The following is a 19,925-nucleotide window of genomic DNA, read 5'->3' as shown; positions in this document are numbered from 1 at the left end:
TCAAGGCAAGTACAAAGCGGCCATCGAATCAAAGGTATCACCAGGAAGCTAATGGGCTCAGGTGTCAAGGCAAGCAATCCGCCGCTGTGCAGACAAAAAAAAAATTGAGAATCTTAACGTGCAACAAAAGAAGGCTGTCGTGTAACTAAGTACGACACTTGTCTTTCTTTTTATTTATTTTTTTTATTTTCCGCGAAAAAATCGTCCCGTTACACATCACTATATTTACAATGCCGAAGCATAATAAATACAATTTATATTGAGAATTCAGACATTCTTTTTCTCGCATCTGGTACTGTACATGTGCATCTAATGCGGATATCAAGAAGACAGGTAATGAAGAACTGATACTTATTTTTATTTGTGCATGAAAACTTGAAAGCTTGAAAAGTACTGAAGGGATCATGCATCGAAAAATTAAAAAAAAAACTTAGCACCCTGTCATATTTTTATCAGGATTACTGTCTGTTAATAAACTGATATAATGTTTCATTCCAAGGAGCACAAAATAGCAAAACAAGATAGTGTGTTTGTTATGCAGCTTGCACTAACTTTATATCTATGCTCAATTGTACCGTGATGTTAATATTAAATATCGACAACCTCGCTTAAGTTATAGTTTAATAAATATTTTGTCGTTTACACAAAACGCATATTTCAAAATTATGCTTGAAATACTTTATTTGTCACGGAAGGCGTGCAGACTGTCTTGCAATAAGCAGCGTTTCAGAAGCAGGAGCCTTCATATGCCCCCTTGGAACATCATATGACAATATAAATCAATATAGTACGATAACGGAGCTAATGTAATTCACTTGATCGATTCGTGTTTCGTGCCACTGTTCGCTGATATGGTACTCGCCTACTCTAAGAAATCTCAAGTTAGATCACCTTAGTTATGCGGTTCACAAAATAATTATGACTAAAGATACACGGTCGTACCACCATACAGATTGAAAAAATTATATATGGGAACTTTGTTCCTTAACAACTGAAAGACGATAATTACGTCGTTTTCATCGCAGTCAGTTATAGTGTTCAAAATGCGGCTTACCCATTTTTAAATAAAGGCAGTTAGGGGTTAACAAAATCACTTTCTTCATTTAGGTTGTAAGACCAGGTTGACGCATAATGAGGAATAATTCTCGCTGGCAGTCTCCCTACAAAAGTTATTGAATAACCATCTCAGCAACTGCATTTACAGTGCTTGTTTGCATTTAAATCTTAGGGATGCTCATATTCCTGAAATGGTTCACTTTTCACAACGACCATAGCATACTTGTGGTCAAAGATATCCGCATGCAAATATAAAACTTTATCCGTGTAATTGTGCGCGGTTGATTGTGGCGATCGATGTAGCATTTGTCCTCTTGTGTGCCACGGCTGCTGCGTGTGCCGTTTTGTCTCCTAGTAGCAACAGGTGGAAACAATTGTTCGCCTTTTAGTTTAGGTAAAGTAAATGGAACAGACGCCATACAAGAGAATTTGAGCTCAGTGTAGAGGGGATTCGCACAAATATTTTGCCATTTTGCATGTGTGATCGCTGGGGTTCAGTTAAATATATGAATTAGAATACCTCAAAACAAGCGTATGCGCCGAAAACCTTACTGAATAGATTATAATTACAACCACCGTCAATGAGGCGTACACCTACTTATTCCGGATAGCCAGACTACTGATTAACTTCAAGCCCCTCTGTGCTTATCTGAAATGGTTTCCGGTCCTTAAACTTGTTACAGATGATTTTTCCTGTAATTAATTTTTATGTACACCATTGTACTTGTCTCCTCTGGTAATGAGTCATTCGCTGCAGTTTCCTCTCTAGCACTGATATATAATCCGCTAATGACATGGTGTAGCATTGTTCTCGAACTGTACCAAACTCTTCCTGTTCTTGCACTCTGATAGTTTTCAATAGACATGCAGTACGATAAAGGTTGCGCTCCCTACAACACGGCCTTTTTTAGTCGCATTTTTCTAGTTTTATGTAAATAATAGCGCACCTTTAGGGCTATTTTCTAAATGTTTTGGGGAATGTGTTCTTTACATCTAGACTACAAATGACTGCGTCGCTTCTCGTGGGTCCATCCGTAGTGTTCAACTTACATAAGATCTGCTTAAGTACTCATTGCATTCTGCACAATTTTGTGTAACAGTGGCCAATGCATTGAATGAGAACCTTTGCAGAATACTATTCTCGAAAACCAGTTTGTTTTCCCACGTGTGTTTCTGTCTCATACCCTACCTTTATATACCGTAATAAGCCTATTGTAAGCGACGCGCAGCGCGCTAATCGGCTTTTAATTTTTCAGATTTTTGATGCCCCCGTTGTGATAAACTAGAGCCATCTTATAATTCCGTGTATCTGATATTATTGACATTATCAGACATTATGATTTAATGATTATATTTTCTGCATGGTGCATCTGCTGTTGTCCAGGTGATGTTACAGACGATTAATCTTTGTCTGGCTCATTATCGCTTTTAATATCGTACTTGCTTACCTGCTTTAGTGGCCGTCTATAGGGTCATTCCCTTGGCACGAATAATGTTGAAACTGCTGTCTGGTTGTCTTCGTTTTGTGCAATTCTTTGCAGTATTCTAGCACTACCTGACTTACGTTAATGACTTTGCCATCTTTCCTATTTACAACATGCTACCATGAGCATAAATAGAAGACCTCCGCGAACGCGAGACGTGATTATGCCGAATGGCATGAGGGTGCCATCTGACGAAGCACACTCGGTGGGAAGGTCTGCTCTGGCCGCCGTTTGACAAAGCCTTTCGGCGTAGTGCGCCGGCCTCGATACGAGGCGCGCTTCGACAGATGGGGCCCGCGTTCAGTTTGGCATCAGTGGCTTCAGCGGCTTTAGTGCGGCATGGTGCCAGCTCACGCTTGCAAGGGTCTCTCTTAATTTTTGTCGTGGCAGAACAACCTTTGTCAGAAATATATATCCCACCGGGCTTGCTTCGAGGCCCTATCAGAATCAGTGAGTTTTCAGCGCTCAAGAAATGCAGTGTCCGCCTCCTACTGCCCCGCACCATCTTAAAAGAAATTGCACAGTGGTGCGTGTTTAACACAAGTAACTGTCGTACGATTGAGTGTTGCAAAAAAATAAACAAACGGCATCGGACAGCGTTTGTATCAAAGTAGCCGCGGCAAAAATGTGTTCTGCGGTATGCATTTTTACAATACAGCTACAAAGGTGGAAACTAACTCGAACCCACCTGTGACTGATTACGACAATTGCAGGTAGAGAGGCCCCCTCCATATCAAGTTTCACTGCTTCAGGATCTGCGCCGTCATGATGCGGAGCGGTGGACGGAGGTCATCAACAAGAGGAAGGCTACGCGCAGCGCAGTGTTCGTGTGTGTGCGAGTACGTGAGTATAGCGACGCAACCAGGCGACTGAACATGTGCATTGGAGAGACAGCAAACTGTCGGGCATGGCTCATCGAACCGGATACCAGCGTGTTGGTGTCGCTGAGATCGCCCCGTCACAGCTAGACCATCTCACCCCACCACATACCGTGTTCTCCAGCGCTCGTGTGAGCGAGCACTTGTAGAATAGCGACGCCATCGTGTCATCATTTCATCTCTGATCTTCGCCTGTCGTGTACCTGGGCTGGCACTCTTGAATGGCGCCCGTGCGTTCGTGCCAACGCAAATAACATCCAAAATATAACAATTACTGCCGTTTTAAATTTTGACCAGAAGAGTTACCGGTACCTGGTATTCCCACCCAGTTAGATGGCACTCGCGGTTTAGAAAATATTTATAATAAATTTGTGCCCTTTATAGCTAAAGAAAGTCTGGTGTTGTGCAGCTTTATGCTATGCTAGGCTGATGTTCCGCCTTAGCTCGAACAGCTCGTGTGTTATCCAGCATCGTGTCTTAAGTTCGGGAAACCAGGCGCACGGCACATGAAAGTTAATTTATATATCAGCAGGTCCAAAATCTCGGTGGCGTAGCTAAATATAGGATGTTTTAACATCCACATTACTAAGGTAAATTAATCAATCTCCAAATTATTGCTTGTTTTGACACTTCCTGTTCACCAGTTTCATAGTAGTCGTGAACAAGCAGAAGGTCAAGCGACTTTCAGGAATTATGCCTGTGTAGAGGATGGTCACTGGGACTATTCCTGACTTTACGTCTTATAATATTCAAAAACCATAGGATTCTTCATCGAAAGTATTGTAAAACAAGAAAAAGGGAGGTCGTCACACCATACGAGTCAGTGAATGACAAATATAAAGTTGCCTTTATATATTTGTGGCGCAGGCCACGAACTTGCAGAATAAGTTGACGTACGTAAGCAAAATGTTCACACATAAGAGCAGTCACTGCAGCCTAATGAATTACTCTGAGGGCAACCGAAAATCCGGCGATATTACCGAAAGAAGCATATGTTAGATATGGCGAGGACGGCGTCAGAGACACCTCCCTCCAGGTCATAAAAGCGAATAATGGAGTGAGGCGATAATACGGTGAATCGGAGTGATTGCAGTTACGCATGGTTCTATTTGAGACGTGTTTCTGGCACATTCGATTGCTGCTTGCTCTACATTGCGCAGTTTATTGCATGTAAAAGGTGTTAGTGTTTCCACAATCGCAAAAAGACCTGGTAGGTGTGCTACCATAGGCAGGGTTACTTCTGCAGCATGATTTGAAGTGTGTGATATTGAGGAAGTGATTTGAGTCTATTGGTGAATACACCAAGCGGCTAATTTATTTAGAAAGAGTTGAAAGAACGCACGGGTGTTTTAAAGAGCGCACAAAGCCACAGGACGACATGATGAGGTGAAGGTATCTTTTGTACATAGGCATCTTTTCTTTAACGAGAGAAGTGCGTTACATGATTCATCCTTGTTGTTTGACAGAGTGACTTGTATAAAACAGACGTGACTTGTTAATGCATAAGTTAGTTCTTTTCCTGTCGTTGTTAAGTGTGGGAATATTTTAATAGCGCCAGGTATTATTCACTGTGTTCAGTTAAGAATGAATTGGAATCAGCTATTAACAGAACAGTTTACAAAGCTTCTTTTTTTTTTTTATTGCAACTTAAGACGGAGCCCCCAAATGTATTATACCAATGACAATGTGTTTTTTTTTTTTTCAGAAACGGCAAATAAGAGTATTAGGTTACGATTGCTATTAATAGGTGTGACCATCGCAATGCTCAGATTTTGAGCGAACAAGCTGAGGCGAAAATGAAACGAATCACAGGCTAAAAATTACAATAAATAACCTACTTATTTTTTTCAGCTGTCAATTGTGCAGAAGCAGGAGCTAAAAAAAAATCATTTCTCTGATAGGCTCAATTTAAGGCAGTGGAATCTCGCCGGGGTGGTGCAGTCGATAGGAAAATCGATTTCTGTGCTTAAGGATGCGGGATCGAATCCCAATCATGGCGGCCGCTTTTCGATGAAGGCGAAAAGCCAGGCGTCTGTATACTGCACCATGTCAGTGCACGTTGAAGAACACCTGGTCGCCTAAATTTCAGGGGCCCTCCACTACGGCGTCTCTGAGTCGCTTTGGGACGTTAAACCTTATAAACTAAACTAAACTGAACTTAACTAAATGCAGTGGAAAATTTACTAATGCATGAAAATGTATGGTTGAGCGAAAAGCACCTGTCGATTTTTAAACTTTTCTGTTATAACGGTACAAAGCAATTGGAGAACTTAACCTAAAACTAGATTCAAACACACCATGAGTGCGCTTGTCTACTTTAATAATCCACAGCATTTCCAAGCCTACACATTGCACGTCATATATCTTGTTTCTCTTGTAAATATGTTGTGGTCGCGCCGCAAGGTGCTTTTGCTTCGCACACGTCACTTTCCCTAAGCGCAATGAATCGTACGCCACAAATAACGTAAATAAATTTGCCGAGAGAAAAAAAAACAAGCCTTTCGGAAGCAGGCTGTGCCTTTTAGCGATGACACGAATGATGTGACTGTTGAATATCTGATTTTACAAGCGTGTTCCTGAATGCTCCCACGAAATAAATCAATAAGCACTGGTGACAGCAGGTATACTGGACTGGCAAACATGAGATTTTAGGTAAATCAAAATTTTGTTTATGTGCCCGAAATGCGTTTTACATTAATATCAACAAATATCAAACTAAAGAATTAAAATAGACTGACACTATTTTGACGCGAGTCGCTATGTAACATAGCGATATCACTATATTTCGAGAACTAGGAGAGAAATGGCTGCACATGCGCACTGATCAGTATTTTTGATTTCACTGCCTGCTCTTCAGCTCATCATCGCAATATTTCTCTCGTTTTCTGTAGAGTATTTTACCGAAGAGTGACTTATCTAATATTCTATCTAACTAGATCGCGTTCTTTCTTCTCAAATTTGATAGCTTTATACAAACGTGCAGCAACTTATTGTGGTCATTATTCCAGTGACTAAGAGAAGATAATTTGTTTTTGAGGATCATGGTCCAATAAATTAAATTTCACCACTCTTGTCGACTGTAAAGCCTTACATAAACCAGCATAGTACATCTTGTACCTGCTTTTACTTATAGCTGTAAGCTGTTCGTAAGATACTAGCATGAGAGTATCATGCAGTGCCAAAGAAATGCTTCCAACGATTTCAGGAAGCGTTGCGTGCTAAAATATCAAGCAGCCAACATCTACAGATGGTTATGAAAGCTGTATATAAATGCCAATATTTTTTTTTTATGACATAAGTTTCACGTTTCGGGAAATTACCTGAAATATGCCAATAAATTTCTTTACTGCCCTGTGCGTGCTTAGACACCTAAGTAGACACTTGATGCTCTTTTTATTATGTGTGCGATATTTGTGATCCTATATGTGTCCATTGAGTGCGAATCATTTTTTTATTTATTATCAGATGCTCTAACTCCATTCCAAAGATTCGTGTTGCTCCTTTCAAGCAAAAAAACAGTGCGTTGTAAAATTTTCCGTTCTGGTGAAAAGTGTAAACATTGTAATCCCAATAAATTTACTAGATGATCTAAATGGCTTTACGTTACTAAATATGCATATTCACGGAGCAAGTATGCTCTGACGGCGTTCTTTATATTTTATGCCATACATGGTGACCTGAGCAGTGATTTATTGTACTCGACCTCATATGGTACACCAGCTTTTTAATTAAACCATATAGTCTCTTGAAATTCAGCGTCGGCACTGCAAGAATGATAGGCTTTTTCGACCAGTGGCACATATCCACATGAGCATCTCTGGACTGCCCCAGCTGCGTCGCTAGCTCGATGTCCCTGGTTCTCGATGTCTCTGGTTGCTACGGCACAGTGCGTCAGCTTTAAAGGTACCGTTCTGTGGAAAACCAGGCGTCGTTCAGGCGGCGCTGTTGTGTCGAGACACTCACGTGATGTCACACATATATGTCTGAAAAGGAAACAATTGTAAGATTATTTGTAACGTGGATTAAATGTAGGCGCAGGCCTCAAACTATTTAGCTTTGAAAAGTAACTGGTTTAAACTAAATAAAACCTTGTGAAGCTTGAGTCATAATTTCAACCCACGATCCATAGGTTCACAGGAGGACAGGTTACTGTCTAGACCACATAGGCATGCTGTTTTGGCTGAAGGACAAGTGGGTGTGGTGTGCATATGTTCTTGGCGTAGTCTGAAGCTTACAAATGCGGCAATGTGGAGAGAAAACAGAGAGTGAGCGAAGAGAAACCTCTGAAGGGAGTCATAAAGCTATTCGTCATAACCTTAATGCAGGACGTAAGTCTCCCCGCAATTTTTCGATTGGTGGTCAAGTTGGCTAAAGCCGAGGGTTCAGATGTAAAGCTTATTCAAAATGCGTCGAAAGCAAGCATGTGCAGAGAAAGAGTAAAAGGTCCCAAATTCCAAAGGTGAGCACTGTAGTGACACATCTTAAAATAAAACGCAAAAGGTAGCAACACGAAATATGTTATATACACACACCAGGTGTCTCGGCTAAATAAAAACAAGCGTTTAAAACCGACCGCCTGTTCTAGCTCATTGAAAAGAACTGAAGTTTTGCTGAGAGACCCATGGAAATTGGCTGTCTTTTTAATTGTTGGCTTAGGGAGTTAAAATGCAATGTAGAAGTTGTAGATTATTTTGAAAACAGCTGGCTGCAGTGTTTGCGCCACGGTGCCATTTTTTTTTCAGTTTTAATTATTGGTCTTAAAAAAATGCATAGCCCAAGATTAGTTGCTAGCACTTATCTCTCACCCAGTGAACATTCAAAGCCTGATGGGGAAATGGCACTATAGAAAAAACATTTTGTTCTCCGAGACGTTTCCTGCGTCTTTCAAGTAGCAGCGTGGCACATAAAAGCTTGCTTTTCTGTTTTATTGCACGAGTTATATCTTGAGGTCACTAAAAACCTATCACAGAAAACCGGAAGCTCGTCGCAAATGTGTCAGTCAGCTGTCTTTAAAGAGAGTCTATAACTTCTGCACTGAAGCTTAGTTCTTTATGCCACTAATAAAAAGATAGGTAATTATATTTATTATTATTCGAAAGCGAAAACAATTACGCTGAACTAGGCTGTGCGAGTTTCAATAGTCCTGATTTTGTTGCAAAAAGCTAGTAGACTCCGTCTCTTTAAAACCATATTACATTTAGCTCGGGCATCCGGCAAGCGTGCAAAGGCATGTCAGTGATATTTTAAACAATCCAGTAATACTACGTTTGACCAATATATACTAATTCTTGACGGTTCTAATGAAAAAGCGAGCAGCAAGTAGATATAGAGCTCCAATACAGCATCATAATAAATCAAGAGTAAAAAACTAACCTTTATGTGAGATCTCAGACGCTGCGGTTCTTAAACCACAACTGCAAAAAAAAAAAAAAAAAAAAAAAACATCCATGGTAAGCCACTGTCTGAATTTCATTGTTAGCCGAACTTTGATCGCAGAAAATAATGGTTAAGTAGCTCTTTTATGCATAGGTACCGAATAATTTACTGCAATTCACACATGATAAGCAAATATTCTCAGACTGAGTCTATTAAATAAATAGATTAATTACTCAGTTGTTCTAATGAAAACCGTATGATGACATTATGGCAATTTATTGATTGTAGAATGGTCCTTTTCTGAAAATAGGTGGGGCCTGACTTTTCTTTAGCTTTTAAAGAAAAAACCCCGACTCAGAAATTAAGTTAATTATACGCATGGGGACATCAGCAATGGCATCTTCAAACATATTTATGTATATTATTTTAACTTCTGAAATATAAAACTGGTATGACTATTACTAATAACACCAACAAGTATCCACTTGAAACCGGTGGTTTAGTGGTATTGCTAAGAACCTAACTATTAGAATTTATCTGCGCAGGTCACTCATTAACAACTGTTTTAGATGCCATCTGACGCTGCAATTCCGACTATGCCAAAAAAACTGTCTTCATATCCTGAATTCTTTTTATACCTCTAACGAAACGTCGCTGAATGACCGGGTGCAATATTCAACCGTTTATAATTCTGGCGAGACATAATTTTATGCTTTTGACATCGACAACCAATCACTGCTGGTAATGTTTATCACTGCCTGCTGTGCCATTCCGGAGGTATTTTGGGCAGGCTCTTTTTATGCATTCACTTCCTCCGCTTAGCCCGCCCGTCCCACTGTCGGTGGTGACAAAAACGACTGCGCACAAAAGACAATTGGCCGCGATTGCTAGCTTCCATCCGCATAGAAATACTTCACATTGGGACTTCAGAGTTCATCACTGCGTCTCAGATATTATTCATTCTGTGGATCAATAGTCTTGGCTTACTGGTGCAACACCAGAGGACTGGCATCCGAAAAGCCAGTCCTCTGGTGTTGTTCGCGGCAATATAACAGCGGAAGTTGGTGTATCTGCCCGCATAAGCTTAAGGTTCCATTAAAATTACAGCTTAAAAATAATTTCAAGTAAAGCATCACTACGGACTTCACGATCAAATCCTTAGCTTTTTGTCCGAAAAGTCAATGCAAAAGTAATGTAAGAATCTGATATACCGGTAAGGTCCTGCAATTTTCCTGAAAGACTTAAAAGACAGGTCGAACATTGATAATCAACTCATTACTGAGCTGCTTACACGTCTGTAAAGAGACGCAAAGCTTTAACTATCAGAGGTAATTGTTACGCGGTGAGTTTTAGCTGTTAGTATCGCATTCATGTATGTACATAGAAAAACTCTTGAAACATAAAACTGGCAAGGCAGCTGTAAGCATCTAGGCTAATAAGTAGTCCAAGCACTTGTCTGCTGAAAGTGCTGAGCATGCTAGTAGCGAAAATACGTTTTCTGGCACTCTGCGGCGGTTTCGAGTGTTTATAGATACACTGAAGTACATCACAATGGATGCATTTTGGTTTTGGCTCTTCCTACTTTAGGTTAAGTTCTTGTATTTTCATGATTGTGGGCTGCATTCGGTGTGTATGTGTTACTTTCGAGGGGAACAACATAACAAGACATCAATAACGCTTATGCAACTAATTACTCTATAATCGTTCAGTTCAGTTCAGTCGTTCAGTCGTGTCCGACTCTTCGTGACCCTATGGACCACGTCACGCCACGCTTTCCGGTCTCTCACTATCTTCCTAACATCACATAACTTCATCTGCAGTGCCTCGAGGATGCCATCTAACCATCGCGTTCGCTGCCTACCCCTTCTCCGGCGACCCTCAACCTTTCTCAACCTCAAATCTTTCTCCAGCGACTCCTCTCTTCTCATCAGATGACCAAAGTAGCTGAGCTTTAACTTTAGAATTTGACCCTCCAATGAGCAGCCAGGGTTTATGGTCGACAATATCGACAGATTTGATCCTCTGGCAGTCCAAGGAACTCTCAAGAGTCTTCGCCAGCACCACAATTCAAACGCGTCAATTCTTCGGCGGTCAGCCTTTTTCACAGTCCAACTCTCGCATCCATACATCACAACTGGAAAGACCATAGCACGAGTTATACGGATCTTGGTTGGCAGACTAATGTCTCTGCTCTTTACTAGACGGTCAAGGCTAACCATTGCTCTCTTTCCCAGAAGCAGGCGTCTCCTAATTTCATGGCTGCAGACTCCTTCCGAGGTAATTTTGGAGCCCAAGAAGAGAAAATCTGTCACAGCTTCCACTTCTTGTCCATTGATGCTCCAGGACTTGATAGGGCAAGACGCCATGATCTTTGTCTTTTTAATGTTCAGTTTAAGCCCAAACTTCTCACTCTCTTCTTGTACGCGCATCAGAAGACTCTTGAGTTTCACCTCACTTTCTGCCATTAAAGTGGTATCATCCGCATATCTAAGGTTGTTGATACGTTTTCCAGCAATCTTCACTCCAGCTGAAGACTCGTCTAGACCGGCCTTCCTCATGATGCACTCTGCATATAGGTTAAATAGGCAGGGCGACAGTATGCAGCCTTGCCTCACTCCTTTCTCAATCGGGAACCAATCAGTAAGACCATGCCCAGTTCTGACTGTGGCCTCTTGTCCTTCATACAGTTTCCTGAGGAGACAGATGAGGTGAATTGGAACTCCCATCTCTTGGAGAGCTTGCCATAATCGTTAATTACCATACAATTATTTTATATAGGCTACACATTGCAACTGATATCTTTTAAAACGACGGGTGGTAACAACATGTTGCCAGGATTCGCCTCTGTCGGCGTAGTTGTAGCAGCCGATATAACCGGATAGCGGCTGCCATGAGAATCACTGGGAAGGTTGTTAGACTGAAAGGAGGTGATAGCAACCGCTTACAGATATGCGTAGTTACAGGCGGTTACTGTGAGAGGAAGTGGGTCCGGCGAGTGCCTGGAATACCCAACCGCTTATGGGAATGATCCGAATAGCGGTTCTCGCGAAAGGAGGAAGGAGAGCATGGCGAGAGCGAAGGAATCTAGCACGATTCGTCTGCGGCAGCTGCTGTGAACTGTGCCATTGGAGGAGAGCCTCAGCAGGGGTGGCTTCAAGCATCGGCAACGGAGGATAAGAAATGAGTCGTAGTAAAGAGTGGGAAATTATGTTATAGTGTTCTAGAATCATTGTTATATACATGCGCCGCTCTTAAATCGCATTTTTGATGTTCTGTATTTGGAGCCACTCTGCAAAGTAAGAAAATTTAAAAACTAAGCTAAAATTTCATGTTGATGGCCTTCAATATCCCAGTACGTTATTTCAGCTTAATATCATGGTAACAAAGTTGATAAATCAACCCTAATTAATTAACCGTATAATTATTAAGTTCCGTCGCGTGAAAAAAAATCTCTTTATTACTGTACAACCGACCTGCACATGCCGCACAAACATACCTTCATGGATTTCAAAGCAGGAACTTAAAAACTTTAGAAAATCACACCGCTTATGATGGGAAATTACGCAACACCAAAGAATGGGTCAGCCTCTTGAAAGAAACGCTACATATCACAAGTGAAAAAAAAAAAGACGCCTTCATTTCAATAAGTTCCAAGTTTGAACCAGTGCTCAGAGAGACGTTATTTTTGCTTGATTATTTTCGCTAGCTACATTCCAACGTTTCCGCATGAAGCTACACAAAACTTCTTGCTCTCATAATTTCGCGCCATACTATCGCAAACATTATTTAAGAATTATGCGCAGTAAGAAGAGTCATTCAGGATGAAAATGGGACAGAATAAAATAATAACGACTTTGAAACTTCCTCAGTGTTTAACTGGGTTTTCCTCAGCCATATGAGGCAAAATATGTAGTCCTAAAGGCCAATGGTTTTAATTGTGTGTTTAAATCTTACAACATTTTTCCAGAACCACCCATATTCTAATCGCAATGAAATAAATTACTTCCGATTTAGTGTACAGTTGACCAAATGCGAATTATGCACGCCACGATTGTGAACTTTGTGTTCCCAAACGCATGATTCGTTGTTGAAGCGCTTCATTTGCCCGAACAATGTTTATGGCATCGGCATATGCAGACTCTCCTGGCGCGTTGTTAGTCCGAATAATTTTCGTGCGCTGTTTTTTTTTACCACCTGAGATGGCGTACAGCCTCTGATGGCCACATGCGTGAGGCGCGTCGCTCTCTGATTGGCAACATCTATGTGACAACACGAAGTGCATAGCGCGAGAAAGTGGCAGTTAAAAACGCGTAGCATTTTAGCCCTCTTACGCTACCTAGGACATTACGAACGTTAAAATCCAAGATTTCGTTAGGCTAATCAACCATTCACTATATTGGCGTGCGTGCGAAACTGAAATTTTCTCTTTAGTGAGAAGATTGCCAGACGGTGCCTTGGCATAGGAATGGGCACGTTGCCGCCCAAGTGTGTTTAATTCCAATGAGCCGGGCCCGCAAATGCGCGACTCCGGTGACATGCCGTTAGCAAGAAGTTTGCATGTCCGCACCGAGTTGCGTGACGTAGCAATGCACGTGAGTGGGATCAATTTCAAGGTGAATGTCTTTAATGGCTGATTCGCGCTGTGTGGAGCAAATATGACCAGAAAACGTCCTTTGCACTGGCGCTTAAAAACAAAACAGAAAAAATATGTTGTCTTCTTCTAGAATCGATCCTCAGTCAAGCGCACAAGCCACTACTCCACACCGGGCGTTTTTTGTACTTTGTAGATAATGTAAACAGCTCTCCATGTCTTTTCTCACTATCGCTGACCTTTCTACTTCTCCTCACTATTATTTCTCTGTTCCATTTATTTCTGCTGATCACTGCTCTACTTTTGAAGATATCAGATATAAAATGCCGCGCCCCTCGGCAGCCTTCAGTACGCAACGTTAGATAACGTCCGGCGGATGTCTCAGAGGTGTGAGAAGAGAGTACAGACTGGTTAAAAATATATAACGTCACACGTTGAGTGGCGGAACTGAAACGTAAATAAATTTTGGTGAAATGAAAATTTAGGGAAGGTGAGAAAAAAAAAAAAGAATCCGAGGCAAGCTTGGATCCCGATCTCCCGTCTTCGTTATGACTTTTCATTTTTTATTTCATTTCTTTTCCTCCGCCCATCCATTCATTCTCTCTTTAGAGAGGTACATTTCAACAACAGGAACAATTAGAGCCTAACAGTCCCAACACTAGGCTACGCAGACCCGTCTGTAGAGATATTTTAAGCGGTACTCTCTTCTATAGCGAGTGGTCGTTCTCATAATGTGGTAGGTTGGGGTTGTGTGTTAATGAAAGTCCGCCTTTTTGGGACACATTTCAATTCCGAACAAACTGTGGAACATTTTAATGTACTGCTATGCAGTATCTTTACAAGGAAAGGTTTTAGCGTTGGATGCACAAGATAATTTTGCTTTTAAGGTTTATTCTGCGCTCTCATCATTAACACTGTCGGGCCCAACAGTTAAAAACGCAGCATAAGTGTCCGTCCAAGTGTTTTCTTTTGAAAAAACCATTCCTATTACCTCCATTGGTGACCTTACTTGCACACATGCATGTAACACGTGTTTCATGAAGCTCGCTGCTAATTTACGAACATGGATTTTTGTGGTAATGCGAAGACTTTTGCGGCATAGGTATATCTATGTCGTAGCTGCCAGAAAAAAAAATGTGAATCATGTCATCTCGTAACCTGGTAGAGCAAATTCTTAAACTTAACACTTTAAATATTGCAGATACGCACCTAGACGCCATTTAAGGTTTGTAGTTGGCAAATAATAATAAACTTATCAGTATTTAACATTTCAATCGAGGTACCACCGTCGGCTTCGTGGCGCTACCAATGTTTAAAATGTGTTCAAAATATTGTGCCCATAAGTACGCGCCCTATGATGCCAACTTGTGCATATCATTTCGTGGTATAGTTGTGGTTCGTGACCTTCTTCTCCTTGACTCACGTAGAGCAGTAGCACGCCCTGGGGAAAAGAGAGGAGAAGTGGGCAGTGGTAGCAGCACACTGTGTCAGTAATCAAACTGAACCTCATTTCAAGGACTAGTCTGCGATAAACTTAACTATCCCACCCGTGCCGCCACTCGGTCGTGATAGTGCGCGATCCGGTGCGCCCCGTTTCCGCCAACCTCGTTGTTCTTTTTTTAATGACGCCCAGTAGCCAGCGTTCGCTGTTTAGCCCCAACAAGGGGCGCGAGCAAAGAGAACTTTATCGTTCCCCTCACTTCCACATCGGCGAGCGTCGCGGCTCACGACCGATTAGATGAGATCGCGTAACACACCGTGGTACGCGCAGCCGCTGGCAAAACGATGGTCGCCATGATTACAGAGCCTTCGATTGCCCGCACGGCGCACTTTCCTTCGGATGGAAAGTTTCGATTAATTTACTTCATGTCCTCTTTCGGGTTTACCGCAAATCTCGGACAATATTTGCAACGTTTACCGAGAGCTGGTCAAGAAGTATTTTAAAGCCGAAATTCTGACTCATTTAAAACTCATTAGATCTAATAAAGGTAGCTTGGAATGTGCGACAGGTTACTGTGGGCACTGTACCGAAACACGCAAGGAAATACGCAAGTGTCAAGAATATATATATACATATTTTTACACGTGATGTTCACCCTCTGAAATTGATAGATTTTTCATGGGAGTTTGTTATACCGAGCACTATAGTTATATAAACGGGTTAAAAACCAGGCTGATCCAAATTTAATCAGGTAGAAAGCGATAAGATCGGTATTTTCATATCCATGTCTTCATCTCTACATGCTTACCCGAGGCACTCGCGTAGAGCTTCCATTTGACAAGTGCTCCCCAATTAATTTAGGTATGTTTCAGCAATCTTTATGCCCTAAGATGCAGCACACTCTCACACGATTTGCTCTTAGTTTACGTTTGCTCAAGTAGTCCGCAGTTCACGGTTTGCTGCTGACCTCAGCTGAAGGCACGTACTCGTAATAGGGATTTTGTGTGTGTGTGTGTGTGTGTGTGTGTGTGTGTGTGTGTGTGTGTGTGTGTGTGTGTGTGTGTGTGTGTGTGTGCGTGTGCGTGTGCGTGTGCGTGTGCGTGTGCGTGTGCGTGTGTGTGTGTGTGTGTGTGTGTGTGTGTGTGTGTGTGTGTGTGTGTGTGTGTGTGTGTGTGTGTGTGTGTGTGTGTGTGTGTGTGTGTGTGTGTGTGTGTGTGTGAATACAAGGACTGATCACTGGGCAGATAGCGAAAATGAAGGCCGGCAATTTCCATAATAATTAAACAGCGTGAAAGAGCGGTGGACGCTAGCCTCATTTGTGAGTCGCAGAAGATAAAGAAGAAGACACAGCATACCTCCCTTCGCCACAGCGTCGGCGTCATACTGCGCAACAGCACCGCAACACCTGCGATGAATCTTTCTGGGGCCGAAGTACAGCCGCAGTTAGTGCAGGAAGAAGGCGATATTATAGTCAAGTTCACCGGAAGAAGCACTGCTGGTGAGTGCTGCTCTTTTTTTGTTTGAAGTTCTTATTGCAGATTCCGTGCAACATGACGGCAGGCATGTATGTGCGAGCCACTATGGCAATCTTCGAACGTTTCCGCATTATACTGCATTTGCGCTCCTTGAACTGGTGATTTTATTGTTTTCAGATCAGACGAATAAGCAATTAGCTATGTCCGATACAGTGCTGAACTCCCAGCATCACTTCCCAGAGTGTTAAGCTGAAAGCAAATATATAAATAAGATTCGTAAACCTCAAGGAAATAGAAAGTAGCACGAAATTCAGGTCTGTGCTTTGCTTCATGAATTGCGATGAATATAATTTCAGTCATGTCATGTTCTCGTACTTGTCGCTCTTTCCACGAAACGGAGGTTAGCTTTTAACAGTAGTCGGCGGACGTCGCCACTTGTTATTTGGATCCAGTTAGAATGGCTCAAGGCATGGTTAAAAACAAAGGTAGAAGAATATAAACAAAAGAGAAAGGATATCACTTTTACAGCTTTAAATTAGGCAAAATGATATTGTTAAGTTTATGTTTCACTGCAAATGATTTAATGATTTCATAATTAGCATCGAGCCTTTGAATGCTATATCCTTATTTCTAAGTTGTAAATTGCATATACTTGTAAATGGCCGAAACTTCATTTCATTTGCATGCCAGCAAGTCCTGTGGTTTCTTTTTTTTTTCTTTCTACAAGAATGTCAGTTACACTTTTTATTGCTACCAGAGACCGGTTCAACCATTGTTGCTCTTTGTCCATTGATTCTCAGTCATATGCAACAATAAACGCACAAGCAGTTATCGATTTTAACTAGACAGTCTCCAAGCCATCAAGGGCTTCACATCACAAACACCACATCGGTGACTATCATAATGTTTCGTTCTTTTTTTTTTTTTTTTTGAATACAGGCTAAAATGCTCTCGAAGAATCCACCGTGTTATCTCCTTTTTGGTTACTGCGAATATTCATGCTGCGCAAGATGCTGTGAAACGTGAAAATGTGCTCCCCGAAGTGCGAAAATTCAGCAATTGGGAAAGTCTCGTTTCACCTTTACTGGTGATAGCATAATTAAAGCAGTCATCGAGACTTCAGTAGCCTTTCTCAAGTGATTCGCCAAGACGAGACCCAGTGAATAAACGGCTAAATTGGCGAGGGACAGACAGGGGATTTCCTGGCTCAATTTCGACTAGTATGAAGTAGAACTTCTTTCTCTAGTTTTCAGACTTCGCGAATGATAAGCACCGACTACTAAGCTTGTCCTGTGAAATATTCGCTACTTATCTTTATGTTTTTTCTAAACCGCACATGCTACCATACCCAGAGGCTGACCTCGGCGAGTTGATCGAGGGGTACTGGTACGACGTACGGTTCGAGTTCTTCATCGAGAGCCGAAAGTCGACCACGTACTGCATCAGCGCTGAGCAGGCGCCCACTGTACGCTTCCAGCACCTCAGGCTTGTCGACATCAACAGGGGACACTACGAGGTACGTCTGGAACGCAGTGAGGTTCAGAGATGGGGTGAGGTTGTTGCTGGTTACAGATAGGATTAGCGCCGCGGGTTCAGCCAGTAACTATTCCACCGCAACATCATTTAAATATCAATTAATGCCCACAAGTCAGGCACATACACGCAATTGCATGTAATAATTAATAATTAAGACTGCTGTCACCGTGCGGAGTCCAGATCCGAGTCTTGTAGGAAAACTAAAAAAAAAAAAAGGCGTGTAACATCCTTTCTGCAAGAACGGTTTTCGCACGGGCAATGACCTCAAGTGAACTGTGAACTCCTATCCGCACTGTACCATTGAGAGCTCACAATGTAATGTTCTATACCGCCGCACAAAGATGGGGGGGGGGGGGGGGGGGGGGGCATGTGAAAAAAAACAGTGGAGATGTTGTCAGGTCCGTCTTGTACATCCACGCAGGGTAGGAGCAAAGCCCGTGCGAATGCGATATAGTAAAGTGACTTGGGATCTTTTTAGTCCACTCATAGTATGACAATTAGTGTATAACGCCTTAGCTAGGTTAATGCCATTTTTTCACAGTTCCGTGCCACTCGTTCGAGTTTAATTTGCTGAAATGCCCAATGGAAATGATGACGACGGAAAGCTAGTTAATGCAAAGTGTGGTTTACTGGACAAGTCGCCACAGCACACTTCACATGTCAATCAGGGGCAAGTAAAGGTCAGAGCAAGAGTTGTAGTGGACAGGTCTGTCATTGTACAAGTAGTTTTAAAACTCCTAGCACTGTTGAGTATATAAATCCCTTATTATCATGTTCGCACACATGTAGGGCAGAGGCAAAAGGTTTTTTGTTCCTTCAAAATTAGTCTGTACCACTCTCATAGCCCCAGATGAAAAGCGGAAAATCCACTTTTTCGTAAAAAAAAAAAAAAAAAAAAAGAAAATGAATGCCCATGAAATGCATTCGGCTTTCCGAGTAACTAACCTGTCACCCCGTGATGCGAAGCTGAATTACGTGATATATAGGTGAGCGACGGGAAGAACATCCCACAACAAGATGTCAAATTTATTACGTTAGATTGGCTCAGAAGCAAGTGCTGCCAAGTGTAGTAGGAACATTAATGCCAACGCATGCGATGCGTTGTACGGGGTCCAGCCCATAAATTGAAAATGGGCACTCTCGACTATGTGCTATCATTTGTAATTGGCTCGGCGTAGAGCTGGGAATCCGTGCTTATAAATATAGTGACTAGTGCTACCAATCTTTTACATGTCTGGTGGGCATGCCTCAAGAAAATTCGTCTTGGTATCTGCAGTTCAGTTTTCTCAGTTTAGCATACTCTTTCCATGGAATTAATTTTTCTTCTGTGTCTGCAGAATGCCTCGTGTATTCTGCCTGGTGACAAGGCCAACATGCCTAATTCCACGGTTAGAAAGTTGAGAAAGCTGGTTATAATATGAGGTGTAAAAACAGCGTTATTGAATGAACGGTCAAAGAAATACAAATACGAAGCTAACAAAGAAAACAGCCCGATGTGCTAGAAATCACTCTCAGCCCCTCATAAAATAGAAACTTTGTTTATAATGCTTAGTTTAAAAACACGTAAAGCTCTTTTACAATATAATAACTTACTCAGCTTATGTAATGAACTTACTAAACTGACCTATTGCGTCATAAGCAATTTTCTCAACTTTCTATTATTATTGGGCTTTTTTGTGTTAGCGCTTGTGTTTTGTGTCTCGTCGTTCGTTCATCGTCTCGCGCGCTTTTTACGCCAATCATTAGTAATTCTGTCGATTCCATCTGGGTCAGCCCACTGTAACGTGCGACGATAAAATTAAAACATCGTTAGTCGTTATCTGTGCTTGAAATCCGTTCATATACGGCGGTGTCTTGTAATCTGGCCTTCTAATCCACACGCAGGCCTCGTTCTTGGTCCTGGTGACCAGTGACCTACCGGAGTTACAGCTAGAGTCTTGCGAGCAGCCCAGGATCTTCCTCACCATCAAGCTCAACTGCGTCGCCCGGAGCTGGAAGACACCGCCGCAGAAAGTTCGCAAGGGTATTACGTGCATAGGCTACGTCGTCGAAGAGAATGAGGAGCTGCACTACGGCGACTTGCAGTGA

At 42.0% G+C, this 19,925-nt stretch overlaps 1 protein-coding gene across 1 annotated transcript; it reads left to right on the top strand.

Annotated features, from left to right (window-relative positions):
• Window positions 1–16,236: 16,236 nt before the first annotated feature.
• On the top strand, window positions 16,237–19,925 carry LOC146185583 (uncharacterized). Its single transcript, XM_084607867.1, has 3 exons — window positions 16,237–16,324; window positions 17,654–17,817; window positions 19,722–19,925. The coding sequence occupies exons 1-3, from the start codon at window positions 16,237–16,239 to the stop codon at window positions 19,923–19,925; spliced, it is 456 nt and encodes a 151-aa protein (XP_084463993.1).

This window comes from Amblyomma maculatum, chromosome 6 (genome assembly GCF_055883805.1).
Source record: "Amblyomma maculatum isolate TAMU_Amacu chromosome 6, ASM5588380v1, whole genome shotgun sequence".
Taxonomy (NCBI): domain Eukaryota; kingdom Metazoa; phylum Arthropoda; class Arachnida; order Ixodida; family Ixodidae; genus Amblyomma; species Amblyomma maculatum.
The sequence above is the reverse complement of the archived record's forward strand: the minus strand, read 5'-3'. Positions and strand labels throughout refer to the sequence as shown.